The 20,125-nt window shown below is 42.2% G+C and overlaps 1 protein-coding gene across 1 annotated transcript in view; it reads left to right on the top strand.

The window, feature by feature from the left end:
* LOC141003442 (slit homolog 1 protein-like) overlaps positions 1-20,125 on the top strand; it is a 58,916-nt gene that overhangs the window by 15,164 nt on the left and 23,627 nt on the right. The window contains exons 3-10 of the mRNA XM_073474787.1: positions 391-462; positions 575-646; positions 17,704-17,775; positions 17,964-18,035; positions 18,136-18,207; positions 18,553-18,716; positions 18,822-18,969; positions 19,560-19,631. Of these exons, the coding sequence (XP_073330888.1) occupies positions 391-462; positions 575-646; positions 17,704-17,775; positions 17,964-18,035; positions 18,136-18,207; positions 18,553-18,716; positions 18,822-18,969; positions 19,560-19,631 (744 nt within the window). The remainder of the gene's footprint in view (positions 1-390; positions 463-574; positions 647-17,703; positions 17,776-17,963; positions 18,036-18,135; positions 18,208-18,552; positions 18,717-18,821; positions 18,970-19,559; positions 19,632-20,125) is intronic.

Raw genomic sequence — 20,125 nt, 5'->3', positions numbered from 1 at the left:
CAATACATCCTGATAGAAGACACACATTTGAAATCTACATTGTATATACATAGAATATGTATTTACGTATCTACATTAATACAGGGTTATGTATGTACCTGCAGTGTTGCAATGCAATATATCCTGCAAATGCACACCGTATGCCTTAAGCCTTAGATGTTAGCTAACAAAAAAGCCATTCCTCTTTGTTAAGGAGAGAACCCTGTTTTATTTATTTAATCTATATCCAAAGAGAAAATGACTGCATCTTATTGAGCTGCATTATCAGGTATTTATAACCAAAACACAGAAGAAGCAAAAGAAAACACACACACACTCAAACAACCAGTGGGAGTGCATTTGTGCTGAATGTTTGTTTTTTATAACATATATAACCTTTTTTTATTGCAGTCATCTGATGGAGAACCAGATCAGTAACGTTGAGAGAGGAGCTTTTGATGACCTGAAGGAGCTGGAGAGACTGTGAGAGCACACAAGCACATTCACATGTATATACAGTGCACACATAGAGAATGAACTGACTAAAATTTACAAGTTTTTTAATCCAACGTGTTTTTGTTTTTTATTCACCCAGTCGCCTCAACAAGAACCGACTCAGCCAACTTCAAGAGCTGCTGTTTCAGAAGAACGAAGCTCTGTCTCGACTGTGAGTCCCTAAAAGCTGCATACTTACTGATCTGTACTCTAATCTAAACTACTATCTGAATCTGACACCCTGCTCCCTCTGTTGCCCCTTTTCCACCAAATAAGCTCGGATTCTTGAACTGGTCCCATTCAAGATCCTTGGAACCGAACCAGTCCCCGTTTCCACCAGTTTTGAGTAGCACCTTTGTAATGAAGGATGCATCATCAACAGGGGGCGTTGCACAGCAATCTGTAGAATATGACACGCCCACTTCGGTTCGCTCTTCAGTTCACGGAAAACCTGTTTTTGGCTCCAGCTCGGAAGCAACTTTTCAGGCTCCGAACCAGTTTACTTTTGATCGAAATGTTCACAACATGTAAAAAAACAGGAACAGAACCGGTTCAATGTTGGTGGAAAAGGCATATGAAGTACCTCCTACTGCATTTTTTAAGGTGCAGATACACAGTATAAATGTTCGACAGTCTATGGTTGTATAGAACCAAGTGCTGGTTCTGGGCTGGTGCTAGCGCTGGTTAGGAGTTGGTTCAACCTGCGAACCATTTAACAACTGGTTTGCTTTTCTATGGGCATGAGAGCCACTGTAGACCCACATCATTCAGTCACTGTATATGTCCTTTGACCATTGTGGCTTCGATTTGGGGTCCATTAGGAAATGTTTTTCTTTATTCTCCCGTGGATGAATCAGAACACGCTACACTATCTCTGGTTTGTAAAAATGGCGGTCATAAGCAGCCCCCAGCCCCTGACATAAGCGGTTCTTTGTTTTAGACCAGCAAAGTGTTGGTGCCACTCTGGAGCCGGTCCTGGCCAAGAGCGGTTCTTAGGCTGTCGAAACGCAAAAGAACTGGTTCTAGAGTAGGAACTGGCTCAGTGTCGATAGCTGGCAGTGTGTGGTGTTAAGAGACTCTGATCATTTGCTTTCTGATCAAGTTGCGTCCTGTCGTTGTCATTAAAATAATTTCAGTGGTTGATTAGATCCCAGGCAAGACGAGACATTAATGCCTAAAAAAAAAGACAAAGAGGAAAAATAGTGGACGTGCCGTGACTGAGACGGTACCATGTTATTATCCATAGTTCAGTGTAGAACCACAGCTCAGCTGAAGTTCACGTAGAGTTTACAGTCCTTGTTACCCACTTGTCTCTCCACACACCATTTCATCAAATTTGGCTTTTTCATCTGTTTCTGTGCCTTTTTGTGTGCAGCCTGCAATTTAGGTTATTGGGTTTAGGAGTTCTGTTCTATTCCCCACAAAACCTAAACTGTGATTGTTCTGCCTTCGTGATGAATGATTCTTGTGTGAGTCGACTGGAGGAAAGTATTTTCATTTTGGGGAGAATGGTTGGCTACTGTAGACATGCTTTTTTTTAAATCGACTGCCTCTGTGTTGTGTTTGCCCCTGTGACTAAATGAATTTTCTTTGTTGGAAAAAAATACAGATTTCATTTGATTTTCTGCTTCCGAACACACAGATACCACAGCACAATAATCCTTTACCCTTCAGTTTACCCTCTGTACGTACCTCGCCTTTATACCATCGTACATTTGCACAACATTAGCTGATATGAGCAATAAATGTTTGGTTTTAAAGCATTAAACCATCACAAACACAGAGGAGTAACAGAGACATTCAGGCTTTGTGCCTTCTAGTTTTTGGATCAAAAATTGACCCATTTTTCTCACCTAGAAAACACTGCAAATAGTCTCCCCTCGGACAGCAGAAGCTCCACAAATCACTTACAGAGTCCCACAGGAGCAGTAGGCACAGTCGAGCTTTAATTTGACAACCGAGCACACACACACACACACACACACACAAAGAGCTTTTTTTTCTTGTTTAATAACTGGAAGCTTGGACTCAGTTGGTTACTATGCGGGTAAATGTGTCACACTCACACTCACACACACACACGCTGCTCTGAAGCCTTTGTTAGAAATGTGTGTTTGCGGTGTCGGATGGAGAAGGTAGCTGCTACTGCCTGGAGACGCCTGGATACGCACACACAAACACTGCTGGAGAGAGAGAAAGAAAAGCAAACACAACCGAGGGCTTCAATTAACATTTCTCACTGATTGAAACATTTATGACAGTGACGTGTGTGTGTGTGTGTGTGTGTGTGTGTGTGTGTGTGTGTGTGTGTGTGTGTGTGTGTGATGGATTTGGTGGTTGTCACAGAAAATGTGAGGGATCAAAGAGACACTCTTACTTTTCCTCTGAGCACAGAGGGAGTAAAGTGGCTATCAGCCATGAAAAATACAACTAATTACAGATGAACAGGTGTGTGTGTGTGATTGTGTGTGCGTGTGATTTTGTGTGTGTGTGTGTGTGTGTGTGTGTGTGTGTGGACGAATAGAAGGTATGAGAGTGATGAATGGTAAAAGAAAGTGTCTGTCCTGATTATTTGCTCTTTGCCTTTTTGGCAATTTCACACTCTGGCTCCCATCGGGGAATGCCGAGATGGACTTGGCACGTTCGATCAATCAGCGCACACACACACACACACACACACACACACACATACAGATATACACACTCATACACATAGAGTGACACATATAGTGCAGAGCCATTAGCACTTCCTCCAGCAGGAGCGATTTCTTTTCCTCCTGCTGTGTTGATGGACTCTATAAAGCCCATGTCCCTCGGAAGCACACACAAACACACACACGTACACACACACAAACACTGGGCTGCTTTTTTGTTTGTGTGCATTGTTCTCTCTCTTTGGCAAAATTGAGTTTTGTACCCTCACTCTTTGTCTACATTTGTCTCTCCACATCCGTCTTACATGATGAATAGTTTTTAATCTACCGTAAATTTGTTTTCGATATCGAATTTATAGTTAATGTGTCGCAGATGGTGCTGAAAACGTCCAATAGCGGATGTGTTTATAGGATGTGTTTGATTAACTTAGTATTAGACAATGACATGTCTCCAACATTAATAGATGTTATGTTTATGTTATGTTAGCTAGCTACAGACGTTGGCGTTCGGCTGTGTCATCTTTTCTTTATCATCAGTCACGGTTACTAGCCAGCCAACAAGTTAGGGAGCCGAGATGGGGGACACACAAGTTTAATGACGATTACATTACAAAAATATTATGTTTTGAGATGCACCGATTCCAATTTCCGATTTTTTTTTAAATGTCCCAAATCACAATCATATTGCCTCAGTAGGCTTCACAATCTGTACACTGAACGACATCCTCTGTCCTCAACCCTTTCAACAGGGGTTAAAGATGAAAGAAACTTCAGGAGGAGTCACTGAGGAGGGATCCGACTCCTAGGACGGACAGACGTGCAGTAGATGTCGCGTGTACAGAACAGAACAACAAAATCGCAGTTAACAAATTTCATTGACAGAATATCTGATAAAAGTTAATTGTCTTCTGCTTCTGTTGTTTAATGGGCGGTTGGAAAATAGCATACAGCACATTACGCCACTTACTGGTGTGGATCAGAACGGTTATATTGACTCTGTCCACAGTGTGGCAGTGAGACATATCCTCTGTATGACTGCATGCACTGGAACTCTGTGACGGTTTGGGACGAATACATGAACCGCTACCAGAAAGACACCAGAAAGACATCTAAGTCTAGATCCCACAAAATGGTGCAATACCAGGTTTCATGTTATTTCATCATACATTCATGTCTCAAGTTTTCACTGTTGCTGCAGGTTGTCCTATCAACACCTGCTCAGTGTTAGGAGGCTCCCTGCCTCCCTCCCTTCTGTCACATTAACTACTGTGATCACAGCTTTCTCCTCTGTCTTGATTTCCTGTCAGCTTGTCTTCCTCCCTTATGCACCGTCCTCACTTTTCTCTACCGTCTTGATTTTAGGGACCCTCTGTCTCTCCCTCTCTCTCTTTCTCTCTCCCGGTCTTTTGTTGGCTCTGTGGTTGTGTGAAGGGTTCGCTCCACACCCAGTAACAGTCCTTTGTCTGTTTTGATGATAGCCAGAGGCTTCCTGTATATGTGTGTGTATGTTCGTGTACCAGGGTGCCCTCCCAGCACCTCCCTTTCGCCCAGGGGAACCCAAGAATTATGGGAGTGTAGCCAGATATCTCTCACACATGTACTCACCTTGACCTGGAGGTGAACTGTGTGGTTTGCCAGTGGAAACAGAGCTTCAGCAGGTGTGGAGTGATGGGATTCTTTCATTCAGACAGACAACTTAGCAGACTAGTCCTACTTTCTGTCATCTCTGGGATTTTTAAGGAGTAAACAAAGCAATGATCTGGAAAAAAATATGTACAGTAAATGTACACGGCAACAAAAACCTGTGCACCATCCAAACCCTGTTCAAACATGATGATGTAATGCTTGAATTTGGCACAAATCTGAATGTGATCCTGTTTGAGGTTGCTTAAAGGGGCCAGGTGAGTTTTTGACCCCTACTGGCGCTGTGGATCAGAGCTTTTATGAGCAGGTTGTTTCTTTTTTTTTTTTTTTAGGTCATGTAAAGCATGAGCATGTGGTCCAAGGCAGGAAAGAAGAAGAGACTGCCAAGTAGCAGGCATAGATGTATTTAAAAAAAATACTATAATACTAGAAGTCAGCGAGTAATGATGCAACTGACTCCCACATCTTCACATACAGTTGGTTAGAGTTCAGAAAGTTTTCTATGTTGTTCATCATGTTTCTTTTGAGAACAGAATTTTGCCCCTGTAGCCTTGAGAGATGTAGTATGTTAATGTTTCTGGACGTGTTTTCACTTGAAAAAAACATCAAGATGTCCTTTATCCACATAAATGTCTTTGGGGTTGTCATTATTATGATTCTTAAGTCAATGAACGGCGTTCTTCCAGTATTTTTTACTCTCTCTACCCTCATGCGTGTCCAAAAGAAAAAATACGCTGCAGCGGCACTTCAAGATTCTTGCTCCGTGTGCGTGAAGACAACCAGCTGACTGGTACCGGAGGTAACTCCGACAGCGTTGCAGATGTTGGGTTTATTTTCTTTTTCAAAGATCTTTATTAATTTGTTTGGGAAGAGGGTTTACTCGGTAGAGAAACCAAACTCCGTAACAAACTAAATTTCTATCTCTTGTTCAATATTGTTTCTTGTTGAAGACTAGAATCATAACCTTAACCTGCAAAAAGTCACCAGGATAAAGTCAAGCTGTTGTTGTAAAATGCACCTATCTTTTTAAAGAAGAAAAATGACAGATGTCAGGTCATAAAAACAATGATCTGTAGATCTTTACAGATCCAGATGAGATAGTCAAACAACGGTTTAGATGTCAGATGTCATCAAAAAAAAGATGTTAAAATCAAAAGTGAAACATTCACTAGATATACTAGATAAAATATGGGTAAATACTTAGTTTCTGTTTTTGAGCTTGCATAAGATTATTCAACTTAAGAGGCCTGTATAGTCCATCGCAAGTGCTTGTCGGACAGCTGAATACCTTCAAAAAAACCCTCCCCCACACCTTCCTGATATTAGGCTGAGTTGAAGTGAATAAGGTCTGAAAATACAAGTTAGAGAAGTGTGAGTGAAATAGGAGCAGTAGGAAGAAAAGGGATTTATTCACAGCATGACAATGTAAAAGTGTGCGTGTGTGCATGATTTAATGTGTCTTTCAGTGTGTGTCCTTGCGGTTACACTAACTTTCCCCTCAGACACTTGGAGAGTTTCTCTCATTAGGCAAAAAGGCAGCGCTGTCCTCATTAGCGCAGTTGATTGGCATCTGAGGGCGGCTAATTAACGGTGTGAAGCTGACAGAGGTGCTGATGGCAGCTGCCGAGCCGCGGCTGTTTAGAGGCTAACCTGAATGTGACCTCGCCGTTTACCCGACTAATTTACTGAGAGAGAGCAAGAGCACGCTGGAGTGATACGTCTGTGAATGTGTCTGATAATTGCTCGTATTTGCATGTGTACTGTATAATTACACAGATTTGCATCCATACAGCAGCAGTGTGCGTGTGTGTGTGTGTGTGTGTGTGTGTGTGTTTGTGTGCTATTGGGTGACATAATTATTTTTTGGTGTGTCTGTGGTATAAAAGAGAGAGAGAGTGTGTGTGTGTGCACGTGCAGTAATTCATTTTGTGTTTGCCGATGTGATAATTTTGCATTCATGCAGTTTTTATACAAGTCTGCTGTCTCGCTGTGTTACGAGATAATTGGATGTTTGTGGATCGTTACAATCTGCTCCTGTCTGCCTCTGTTTTCTTTACTGTATTTGTGTGCATGTTCTTGTTGAACCTGAAGAAGACCTTTCATGTGTTAACTTTGTACTTTTAATTTTAAAAACATAAGGCAGCAGTTTGAATGTTTAAATTAGTTCATTTAGTGGAAAAATTGCCACCACAGAAACTGTACTAATGTTAAAGGAACAGTTCACCCATAACATTAAAATTCATTCATTATTCCACCCACGTGTTGATGGAAAGTCGGCTCAAGTTTTATAGTCCGCAAAACATTTCTGGAGCTTAACAGCAAAAGAGCATTGCAGCATTCAACCGAAGTAGCTCTGGACCTGTTTTAAATTGTAAGAAACAACTGAAATAAAAACATACAGCGGCTCCATACAGTTGGTCCGGCGTAATCCACATCTCTGAGATAGCCCTGCGTCTAAAGTGTACAGTTGAAAACAGTTTTTCTGGTCCTGCTGAAAACAAGGCTGACAGAAGTTCACATACATTAAATGTTCCATGAAAGCAAAAGAAAGCATTCAAAGATGCTCAGTAGTAGTCCACCAAAATAACAAGTATCATGGTTCCCAAAACAACATGACCGTTGCATTGTACCAGTGACGGACGTGCCAGACCGTTATCGTACAGTCTTAGATTGGTTAGGCAAAAAACCTACTTGGTTAGGTTTAAGAAAACATCGTGATTTGGATTGAAATAACTCTGTTACTTATGTGACTTTCGCTACGCATGTACAAACGTATGTAAGTTAACTCATGGATGTGATGTAACTTGGCAACGTTAGTAAAATAACTCACCGTTGACTTGCGCTTCACACCGGACAGGAACAGCCGTCACCTGGATGAAATTCACGTGCTGACTTAACCCAATCGTCCGCCCCAAACTCCTGCTTCTGCGGACTTTATCCCTCTTTATACTACTACCTCTGTCTTCTTCCTTTGCTGCTGTAATAATTCCTACAGCCACCAGAGGTCACCGCCGAACAAGAAACGTAAACATCGGTCGTAGTAAGCTGATTTCACAGTCGACCAATATTGCAGTCTTTCTGATTAGGATGGCTTGTGTCTGTGGGTTTGTCATTGCGAGCAATCCCTTCGCAAAATGTTAAATTCTGAAAGTATTTTACATTGTAGTACTTTCATGTTTACTTTAGCCCTAAAAGTGCTTCCCATGCTAGAAGTTAACACACAATACAAACTCGTTTGAGGGGCCTTGGATGAAAAGCGTCCAGCCGACAGTGGATATGCCTGCATGTGTTCAGTCCATTTGCACATGCATGCATTTCTGTATTTACATTATCTACGGGGCTCAAATCCGTCATCACAGAACACACAGGAGCAGGATTTTCCCAGAATTTGAGTTTTCTTAAAGCTGGGACCGAGGGACGCTGCCTGCTGTTTGTGGTAACAGCTTCACACTGGATAACAGGACAGACACCATCACTCCCTTTACACAAACCTCCTCCGCTGTTATTCTTTGGTCCACAGTGTGTGTGTCTGTGTGTGTGTCTGTGGGAGGTCAGCGGTGATTTCTCCTGTCATGTCTGTCCAAAGTAAAGCCGACACAGTGAGAGAAAGGGGAAAAGCACGATGGGAAAAAGACACACAACTGTTCAAACAGCCAATCACTGACCTTAGATTGACACTTAGACAAATATTAGAGGGAGACAGCGGACAATCATGTTCACCGCTCACATTTCTGTCCCTATCGTTTGTCTTTATCCTCCTCCTCGTTGTTTTCTTCCCTCCATCGCTTCCTCTTTCCACCGGTGGGGTTTTCCATCAAGCGCTCTGCTCCCCAGTGGATGAAGGGATTGAGGGATGGAGGGAGGGAAAAGAAATATAGCGAAGGAAAGAGGCTAATGATGAAGTAAAGAAACAGGAGCAAAGGAAGAAGATGGAGCGAAGGCTGATGTCTAGGTGGAGGGCGAGAGAGGTGAAGTTGAGAAGGAGAGGGATTACTGCAGCAGAGGTGAAAGTAATGGAGAGGAAAGCAAAGAGAGAGCAGAGAGTGGGTGTAATGAAGGAGAGAGTAGAGCCTGAGGTGACAAGTAGTACAAGAAACAGGACCTCTATCTATGAAAGAAGAGAGAGGCATAACGGAAAGATTCACTGGAGAAGGAGGAACGAAAAGACAGGAAGTGATGATGAAGAGAAGGGATAGAAAGGATGGAGTTCATTATGTGGTTTGAAAGTGTCTTAATTATTTTAATTATCGAATTATTTCAGAACTTAAATTTGAATTATCTTTCTTTTCCAACCAAAGATCCCAAAATAGCCGTACTTAGTTTGAGCACATTTTGTGTTGTAATGTCTCCTCACAGTGACCTGTAAAATAACAAAATAATAAGGGACGTTAATAATGAAAAATGAAAATGAATTGAAATTGTTTAGCACCAAATTAGTGGAGCTTTGTTCGCAGTGATTCTTCACAAATACTGAGTGAAGGAGGAGTATTTACAGCCAGTCCTTTGACCCCACTGTTCAAGACACATGCATCAGTGGTTAAAGGCAAACCTTCAAGCAGGTAGCTCTGCTGTAATAGAAAATGCAAATCCCTGATGTGCTGGGCTGATGCGTCGGGTCAACCTGAGTCAAGCCGAGCCAACACGTGTCTGAAAAAGCCCCAAAACTGGGCACTAGTCACTTTTCACCATTGCACACTGAAACTGAAATGAGAGAGAGAAAAGCAAGCGGGACAGAGAGGACATTTAAAATATTTTCCTCCTGAGCTGGCAAAGTTTGGCCTGTCGCCATGGTTACGGCCTTCCTGGTGCCATCAGGTCACGAACTCTCTCAGCTCAGTGGCTGCGGGTCATGTTCGTTTACCCAGTGTGTTCGTGTTTGTGTCCACCAACAGCAACATGTTAGCTTGTCACGCATATGCCTTAATGTGCATTTGTGTGTGTGTGTGTGTGTGTGTGTGTGTGTGTGTGTGTGTGTGTGTTTCGTAGCGTGTTTGTGGTGTAATATGCTCGGATTGTGTTGAATTATGGGGCAGCCATGGATGTTGTGTGAGGCTAATATTTAGCATGTGTGTGTGGTGTGTGTTTGCATGTTCATGCTAATTATGTGTGTGTGTGCGTGTGTGTGTGTGTGTGTTTGTGTGTGTGTGTGTGTGTGTGTGTGTGTGTGTGTGTGTGTGTGTAGCTCTGTGGCTGACACAAAGACAGAAGGGAAATGAGAAAAATGAGTGTTTGTGCTTCAGATGTAACACAAGAAGATTTTTCTTCTTTCCTTTTTCGATGGCGTCTGCTTCTCTTTAAACTTTTAAACTTTCTCCTAAACGTTACATTTAGTTTAAGTCGCTTTTAATGTCAGAAAATAATTAACCAATTGTTTGACATCATGTTTTATCATATTTTATATTCTGTCTTTTAAAGACTGTTTACTCTCTCTCTCTCTCTCTCTCGCTCTCTCTTTCCTCCTCCGACTGTTTCTCTGTATCTTTCCGTTGTGTATATGATAACTTATTCAAGTTGTTTATTCTGGGTGTGTGTTGGTGTGTGTCAGGTGGAAGAGTGGACCAGACTATGACAATTAAATATTAACTATGTTGTTGCTGTGACTCTGTCTGCTGACCTGCCATGGCTGGAGGTCAAACGAAACAAAGGTAACTCATTAGACCCCGTAGAGTGTTCGCTGTGATGTGTTTACTGTTGTCACAACACACCAGCTCCATTATGTAATGGACTGAGTTGAGGTTGAGGATGATGGTTCAGTTCCCTCATAAAAACCAGGGGTAGACCGACTATCAGGGCCGATATTCAGCATTTCGGATTATTGGCACTGCTGACTTGTCAGATTGCAGATAAAATAAACTCATTTAAAAATGTGCTGCTTTGACTTTTGATGCATCGTCCTCTCACACAATGTCCCACACACAACAATATATGATTCGTAACACGTCACAATTAATAATGTTATTTGGGTTTATTTCATCACTGGTTGTTTGAAATCTTGACACAAAGATTTAAATTTTTTACTGCAAATGAATATCAGTCCCAAATATCAGTTTTCAGTCTCCTTGATTTAATAATCAATCAATAACAGCCCTGAAAAAGCACATGAACCAACTTAGAGCACTTTTCAAATTATGTTAAATGCACTTCTATAGCGCATTTTCCAGTCTACTGACCGCTCAAAGCGCTTTACGACACTTGTCACAATCACACATTCATACATCGATGGCAGACGCTTGCATGGCAGGTACTGACCTGCTCAACAGGAGCAACTTAGAGTTCAGTATCTTGCTCAAGGAGATACAGGGATTCAGGAATTGTACCACTGACCTTCCAAGTAGTGGGAGACCCACTCTACCTCCAGAGCTACAGCTGCCCCACAATAGAATAACAACCTGCAATAACAAGACAGACAGTTGTAAATGGGGTTGTAACGCAGATGACACGTTGAGCTGTGATGGGACATTTCCCTCTGTTGCTGCCCGAGTCAGGGAGATCTGAATCAGAGAATGAACTTAAAGGCTGCTTATATCAATAGCAGGGCTGCAACTAAAGATTGTTTTCATTATCATTTAATCTGATGAGTATTTTCACGATTTATCGGACAAGGAATGTTGAAATGCTCATCACAATTTCCCCAGAGCTCAAAGTGTTGTCTTCAAATTGCTTCTCGTGTCCAACCAACAGTCTTAAACCCAAAGACTCTTCGTTTACTGTCATGAATGATGAAGAAAAGCAGCAAATATCTTCCATGAAGAAGCTGGAACCAGCAATTGATTGGCATTTTTTGCTTGAAAATGACCGAAACAATAAATAGATTACCAAATTAGTTGTCAATTAATTTGCCATTGATTGACTAATGTATTCATTGACCCGTCGCTGCAGTTCTAATCAACAGAGTATAAAAGCATAACAAAACAGGGATGAGCAGGAAAGGCCATCAACTGGATAAAACGGCAACTGAGAACCACCAAGTAGATCCATGATACCCTCCCAGTTTTGCCTCCGTGACCTCCCAGCTTGACTGGAACTAACCCGTGTTTGACCCAGAGTCTGGAGAGAAGGATGGACGGAGGGGTGACGAGTAGAAAACGAGTGGGAAAGTTTACCTTTCTCACCCTCCGCTGTGGGCAAGGGAGGGAGGGAGGGAGGGATGAGGAGGATATTGAAACGACAGGAGAGACGGCGGAACAATGCGAGGATGAAGAGGGGCGAGGACGGACAGAGGGGAGGGAGGACAGGGACACAGCAGATGACAGAACGGATCAGAAAAGTGAATAGAGGAGATAGCAGGAGAGAGAGAGAGCAAATATTATGAGACTACCTACTGTTCATCACACACACACGCACACACACGCACACACACACACACACACACACACACACACACGTCCAGCTGTGACCAGTCCGTGTTTCCCTCCAGTAAACATCATATCCAGCCTGCTGGTGTCCCGGCAACAGATATCTTGACAACCTGATGGGAAAGCATCTTTAATATTGGTGTGTGTGTGTGTGTGTGTGTGTGTGTGTGTGTGTGTGTGTGTGTGTGTGTGTGTTTGTGTGTGAACATGAGAGAGAGAGAGAGAGCTGAATTGAACATGTGTGCTGTGAGGCATGTAAAGTATTTATATGAGTATGAATTCACAGCATACATTGTAATGTGAAAATATATTCATATACATGATATTATTGATTAGTGATTAATAATCAGGTCAATAAGTGTTTGGTTTACGTACTGTTTGTATGTACACGACCTGATGAACCACCTGCTCCCCATCACCTGGTTTTATGGGTCTTTGTCTTACAATTAAGAGGAAAGTTAAAGTACGTTTACTCGGCTTAAACCTAATCGCAGAGTATGTTAGTTCTGCTGCAGGGATCTCTGTATCAAATAAAAGACGTGGTTTAAAGGACATGAAGTAGTGTGAGATCATGGGAGTTGTACTCGAAATTTAGAATTTTTTCTTTTGTGAAATTCATGATCACGAACGTGGTAATGTAGTAAAAAATGACGTCATGTTCGCCGACCTCCATCCTCACTCTCTGACGTATCATCTGATGTGTCCCTGGAAATTTCGGGCGTAAAATTATTCGAGGTAAATAAAATTGAATTCGAATGATGCCCTGGTAGCTCCACCTATGTTTTGAGGCTGAGGATGGAGGTTCAGTTCCACCATGACTTTTGCTGTGGTAAGTCCAAGAAAGACGTCATGAAAAACGAGATCATCATCATCAGACATCAGTAGTGAACGTTAAACAATGTCTAAAAAAAGACGCTACGAAGAGACGCATTCTGGCTCCTCAGAAAACATGAATGTCGATGAAAGACGTTGAATTGACGCCTTTAGGATATGTTTTGATCAGTGGGTTGTTGGATACATTCAGGATAATGCACAACCCAGTTACCAGAATCAATGTTAGCTAAGTATCTTTCTGGAAAAAACACAGATAAGTCAAAACTGATGTTGCGCCTTTTATGTTTGTTTAGGTTGAGTTTTTTCTTTTTTTCTTGTCACAGTGACGTGCTTATGCTCTGGTTGGGTTTATGCACAAAACCACTTGGTTAGTTTTAGGAAAACATCATTTGGATTAAAATACTCGGTTTTGGTCGCCACAATAACGGCTGAAAATGTCCCCAGGTATCCTTAAAAGTATCCACTGGTGTGACTCGAACTGTGGTCGGACGTTTGGCAGCCTTGTTGGCTCGTAATAACAAACCCTATATGTAAAATACCTTCATGCGTATCCATTTCTCGCAGCTGTTTATTATTGAGTCCCCCACTTAAAATGACACCGCCTTCCTATGCTCTGAATGTATTATTTCCCATGGGACGCTCATACAATAATATCTAGTTGTTACCGCAGAGGGTGTTTTATATTGCTTGCATCCACCTCTGTTCTTGTTATTGTCGGCGTGTTAGAGCCAATTAGGTCAGACCAGGTCACACCGTGATGCAGAATGACATGAATTATATCACTGAATGAAGCCTCACAAGGGGTCAAGACCTAAAGGGGACTGTCTGGACACTGAGAAGGTTCATGATAGGAATGGACACACGTTTAGCTCGGAGTCACAGCTCTGTTTGGCCTAGACTCAGCTAAACCCAATTATTCCAATATTGTCAGCTGACAGTTTGATTTCCCTGTGGGAGCGCTCACAATCCTCACTGAGCTCGTCTTCTCACACATCTGCAGAAATACAAGAAAACAGTGTATGGAATAAGATCTGAAGAGAAAGGAAAGAAAGACAACTGCAATAAGGAACAAACGAAGGCAGTTAGTTTGATGTGTAATGCTGCTGTTTAGACTTTCTACTGAAATGGCCACAATAGGTGGCTGTCAACCAATTACTCTGATTATATTTGTCAGTTTTTTACATATTTAATGTTGTGCACTAGACTTTGATTTTTAGATGAATCAATTCTGCTCCCTGTGTTCTCTGTTCTGCCACAAACACACATTTTTTCTCTCTGCTGCCCAACAAATTTGCTCTATTCACCATGAAGAACGTTAATATTTTGGATTTCCTACAATTATATTCTTTGGAAAATAAAATAACATGTCCTGCTCTAACTGAAGGGGAAAAGCACTTCACATCACAGCTCATATCACAACTTATTACACTTTTTTTTCAATCTGCTGCATGTTTTTGTTTCATTAAATTGCTGATTCGGAAACTGAAACCCTGAAAGCATGTTCTTAAAAGCTTCCAGCTGTGTTTCCTGAAAAGACCGAGGTTCAAGCTTGGAAACCACATACTGTCGTGTTGTTGTTGTTGAGCTGAGCTCTGTTTTATTCTTTCTTATGTATTGCAGATGAATAAATAACTTTTGTCAAACAGACCTAAAATCCCTTAACAACAACGCGGCTGCTCATATCCATGAGTGGATATAACTGGAAGTGAACAGAGAGGAACAGACAGACAAAAATAAGCGGTTAGTTTGGTTCACTGGCCTCGAGGACAACCGGACTTCTCCTCCGTCTCTTTCTATCAAGTCTCCATTTCTCTCTCTCTGTCTCTGTCTCTTCTCATTGCCTTGTTGTTGTCGTATTTCTTCTCTCTCTGTCTGACTCTTAAACTGTCTCTGACTTTTGGATTGGTCATACAGTGGACTTTCCCTCCGGTGGTGACCGGGGCTCGTGTCCCGTTTGTGACCAAGACCCCAGAATAATTTGTTTTTAAGTTACGTAAGTAAGTTAACATATGTCAGTGACGTAACCTTTGTTACATGACTGACGTAGTTACTTTAACCCAAACTATGATCCTTGAGCATGGAGCCGTTGCAAAACTGACACTAGAGGGGTGTTGACGAGGTGGGACTGAGAACAAGTTGCTGTAACGTAACATCAGACTGTAATTGAGTGACCCAGTAAAACCTCAACATGTCCTTAGTTTGGAGATATTTTAGTCTCAAAACACAGAAAAGCAAGACATCAACTTGTATCGGTATCACCAGATATCCATGTTCTAGGTCTCTCCTGGTGTTTCCCAATCAGTCAGACCCAAGTCTCGATCAAATGCTGAACCACCTCAGCTTGTTCCTTTCTTGCTATATTACCATTTTAATAGATCTTCTTGTTTATATCTGTGTCACCTCACACATGATCAGTGTCTATCCATCAACTCGTTCTCTCACTCTGTATATCCCTCGTCACGTCCCGCACTGGTCGTTTCATGTCTCAGACACTTGCTGAGCTTTATGTTTCAACAACACAGTGAGACCTCTGCTTTTATCACAGACCTCAGACAGTGTCGGGTTTAGTTTATTTTAATTTACTTTAGTTGTGTTTTGTTGAGCTGATGTATTTTATTTCAAGCTGTCTTGCTGCTTTTAACCGCTGTCTTCTCCATGATACTTCCTCTGGTTCACCGCTGAACCTTTGACAGAAAGAGCTGTAACTGACAGAAACCTGGGTGCACAGATTGATTGGACACCGATCGCCTATAGAGACCTGCACACTGTCTATAGCCATGGATGCCTTCTTTAAAGACTGTGATGTTCAGTTCAAACGGAAAATAAAATTGTTGGGTGAATCCAAATGGAGGCAGAAGAAAGGCCCATAACCTTCCCTAAAACTACGTATGGTGGCCATTTAAGGACATCTCAGACTCAGCTTGTTAGGCTCAGCTTTACAGTGACTTTACTGTCTTACATTCTTTGTAATGGCCAGCAGGGGGAGACTATACTGGTTTCAAAAAGAAATCTGCTTGTATGTGAGCTTAAGAGAAAATAACCCGACTTCTCCCTAAATTTACTACCTCAGTAAACAGTTTGCTAATGAGTTTATGGTCTTAATCACTAGTTTAAAGTCTTCTTCAATACAGCATGATGTTCATTTTGTAAATTGCGGTCCCATTCAGAGTAAAATAGACGATAAAGCAGGTAATGCTTTAGGGCGTGGCTACCTTGTGATCAACAAGACACTACCACAGCAGGTCTGCAGGTTCTCAGTTAGATCCGTTTGGGATACTCTCCCCAGCTCCACCCTCTTGTCCAAGTATGGTCACTTCAGGGCTCCAAAAAACTGCTGGATTGTGGACAGACATAATGCTGAACTCGAGGTAGCCAACAAACCATTGGATGTCATCAAGATGGGCTTCCACTTGATGTCAAAACACTGATGTTTGGCACGTTAACATGTGCCATTTTGCATTTGAGCACCCTTCCCTGGCCACTCTTTAGATTTTTGGTCTGTTAAGGCTCTAAAAATATCAACATTACTGGTGTTGTGTCCAACAGTATTATATTGTGGAGTGCAGTGTTCAAAAGTACAATATCATTTCATTAAAAATCAATAGTAACTCAATATCTCCTTCTAAAGACATCTCCAACCGAGTGAGTTCACATTTGAACTGGAAACAGACGGATATTATTTTACTGCTGAGCTTATTTTCTCACCGTTCTGCTCTGCGAGGAATTCAGTAATCGGTAAAAAGGTTCAGGTTCATTGTTACATTCTGGTATGTGAATTTATTTCCACTTTCACGAAAGACATTGGTTTTGAGGCTGGATGTGAAACAGTTCATTTACTGTGTGAGCAGCATGGCTCTCAGTCAGTCAGAGGGTGTTTCCTCCTCTGTCAGGCTCTCTGGTTTGACCCTGACGTTAATGGAGTGTGTCTGAGGTCCTCCAGGGCAGCCAGAGATGATGTACATCCTCCTCTGTGGTTTATCTGACACACACACACTGAGACATTTTTTATCGCTTCAGTTCTGCTTTTATCAGTTTATTCCTTTGTTGTCTTACTAGATTCACAAATTTGATAATTTCAGGAAAATTCAGAGGCTACAATAAATTAGATTTGTGTTTCTGTACTCTGTCTGGTTGCAGAATCGTCTATCTCTTTCTCTGCTTGGTCGGCCTGCTGTAACACATGTGACCGTCTCTTGGGGGGGCTCAGCAATTGGTTACTTCCCCCCCCCCAGATCCCTCCAGGCTGAGGGGGAAACACAACATTAAGATAAAGAGGAAGCAGTGTTTAGATTGGTATGAAAGTAGCTGGTAATGGCCTGAAAGTCACTGCACTGATAAACTGATTGTAGATAAAGATGATGAAGCTGCAGGAAGACTCAGTGTTTAACGGCAGATATTAAGATCTAACACTTAAAATGTTTACAACGCAGATTTGTGCAGTCTCTATGATATGAATCAAGCCGATGACCAGTCAAGTCATCAGGCAGCCAGTATGGTGACATCCTTATCGTCAGTGTATGAAATAAGTAGAAGGGTTAGCTTCCTCTGTCTTTTCTTGTCATATTTAAAAAATGCATTACAGAGAGTGGTTGGACAAGATATCAGGTTTGGGAATGCAACTGACTACCCCCTTCTCTGCAGAGAATGTATGAGTTGAATGTGAGTAGATTTAATAAACATCCGATAAGTGAAATCTCTCAATAGTAACTTTCTCTCTCCCTTTCTGTTTCCTTGTTTTTCAGGGACCTGAGTGAAAATTTTATCCAGGCCGTCCCGAGACGGGCCTTCAGAGGAGCCACGGACCTCAAAAACCTGTGTGTGAAAGTATACACAAAAACATGCACACACACACACAAAGCAGGGAATGAAAGTAGTGGGTAAAGAAACTGAAAGGAAGGAGTACAATGAAAACAAACTGTGGACACAATCAAATGTTCTGTATCATCCAGTTCTCCAATACATTTGAACTTAACTAGTTGTGTTGTGCTCTTTTTATCACCAGTCAGCTGGATAAAAACCACATCAGCTGTATAGAGGAGGGGGCGTTCAGAGCTCTGCGATCTCTGGAGGTTCTGTGAGTATCATGAAAGAGTCCAGATAAAGTCCAGGAGGTCGTATATAACGTCAGGAGGCCTTTTGATTTGGGTTTCTCTGTTTCCATGTCTCTCTACCAGCACGCTGAACAACAACAACATCAGCAGTATTCCTGTCTCCAGTTTCAACCACATGCCGAAGCTCCGCACCTTGTGAGTCTTCACGTCATCGCACTGCGTTACCCAGAATGCAAGATTGTTCACTTGGGAAGCAGAAAAACTGCAGTCAGATACTTACCGATTATTTTTCTCCTTTCTCTTTCTTTTTGTGTCCTTCTTTCATTCCTCTCTCTCCCTATTTTTTCTTGTCTTCCCTTCTTCCCTGTACACCTCCATTTTCTGCACTCCTTATTTTTACTTAATTCCCCATCCCTCCTCTACTTTCTCCTTCCTCCTTCACTCCCACCTCTTACCCTCCACAATATATCCATTCCTTTCTTTCCCTTCCTCTTCCTCCTCCTATCTCCTCTGTCTCTCCCTTCGTCTTCCTCCTCTCAGTCGTCTCCACTCGAACTCTCTGCGCTGTGACTGTCACCTGGCCTGGTTGTCTCCGTGGCTGCGGCAGCGGGCGGCGTTAGGCCTCTACACTCAGTGCAGCTCTCCTCCCTCGCTGAGGGGCCTCAACCTCGCCGAGCTGCGCAAGAGCGATTTCGCCTGCTCAGGTACGGCAGCCCCAGTGACAGGACACACTCAGGTCCACGTGTGGATGATGGAGTTGATATTTCAACCTTTTTTCTTCCTTCCCTTTTTTATCTTTCTGTCTGTAGGCCACGGCGGCAGTGCCTTCGTTCAGCCGTGCAGCCTGGCGTCCGGCTCCTGTCCTCCGATGTGTTCCTGCAGCAACAATATTGTGGACTGTCGAGGGAGGGGCCTCACCGCCATCCCTGCCCACCTGCCTGAGGCCATGACAGAGATGTGAGTATCATCTGGAGTTTTTTTTTATTTCAGCTGAGACGAATACAGTCCAACAGCACGATGAGCTTTAAACTCCTTCAGCACTTAAATAATGAAGAGTGAAGAATTTGCTTCGCGTCATACTGGGGTCTACGATAACTGCTTCTTTATTACCACTGTATTTATGTTTATTATGTATAATATTTAATAATAGCCCAGAAGCATGGATTTTGAGCCCTCACGTAATAATGTAGTAATGTCTACCGGGTGCTCAACATGACGACGATCCCGTCATGGTCTCTATTTTTTAAATTAAAACTTTTATGTCTTGAATTTCCTAAAAGACATTAAGCGTCTTTAGTTTCACTTTGAGTTAGAGTCGTGCTGTAAGTAGTTGACAGAAGAACAGAGTTTTGGATTAATGTTGAATGTCGACAAATGTTCGTGTACTTTAAATGGAAACTGCAGACGGTTGATGGAAGTAACATCCAGCTGCCAGCTGTGCTGTGGTGTGCAGCGGCCTACAGGAGGCAAATTATTAATGTCTCTGTCCCTGTATGTATGTCTGTCTGTCTGTCTGTCTGTCTGTCTGTCTGTCTCACTCTCTCCAGTCGCTTGGAGCAGAATGGCATCAAGTCAGTTCCTCCCGGCGCCTTCACCTCCTACAAGAAGCTTCGTCGAATGTGAGTCCTCTAAAGACATAATGATTCAACAGAATACACTTTCAGGGATGGCTCATAAATATCAGTGGATGAATGTCACTTATTTTCCCATCATTGACCTTTTAATTTAAGACAGTAGACAGTAAACTGAGAGGAGATCCAGACTCAGAACATACAGGAGGGTAAACATCCCATCTGCCTTGGGAATTCCTCAGGAGAGGAGACCTTAAAAAGAAATCATATGTACAAATACTCATGAATACACTCAAATTAAGATTGATTTTAAAGATTAAGATCAATTTCTTTAAGGCTTAAATCCAACTTCTTTTCACCGAGCCTGTTTTTGGGCTCAAGAACTTAAACGTCAGCGCTAAAATATTTCCTTTAGCGTCTCTGATTTGCTGTACGATTATCATTATTATGACATCGAGTGATTAAATATACATTTCTCTTCATAGGAGGTTGTAGAAACTCAGCTAAGCTAACAGCGTCTTGCCAGAGAGGCTCTGGTTTTA

This window comes from Pagrus major, chromosome 1, assembly GCF_040436345.1.
Source record: "Pagrus major chromosome 1, Pma_NU_1.0".
Taxonomy (NCBI): domain Eukaryota; kingdom Metazoa; phylum Chordata; class Actinopteri; order Spariformes; family Sparidae; genus Pagrus; species Pagrus major.
This window is presented reverse-complemented; position numbering and strand designations above follow the sequence as displayed.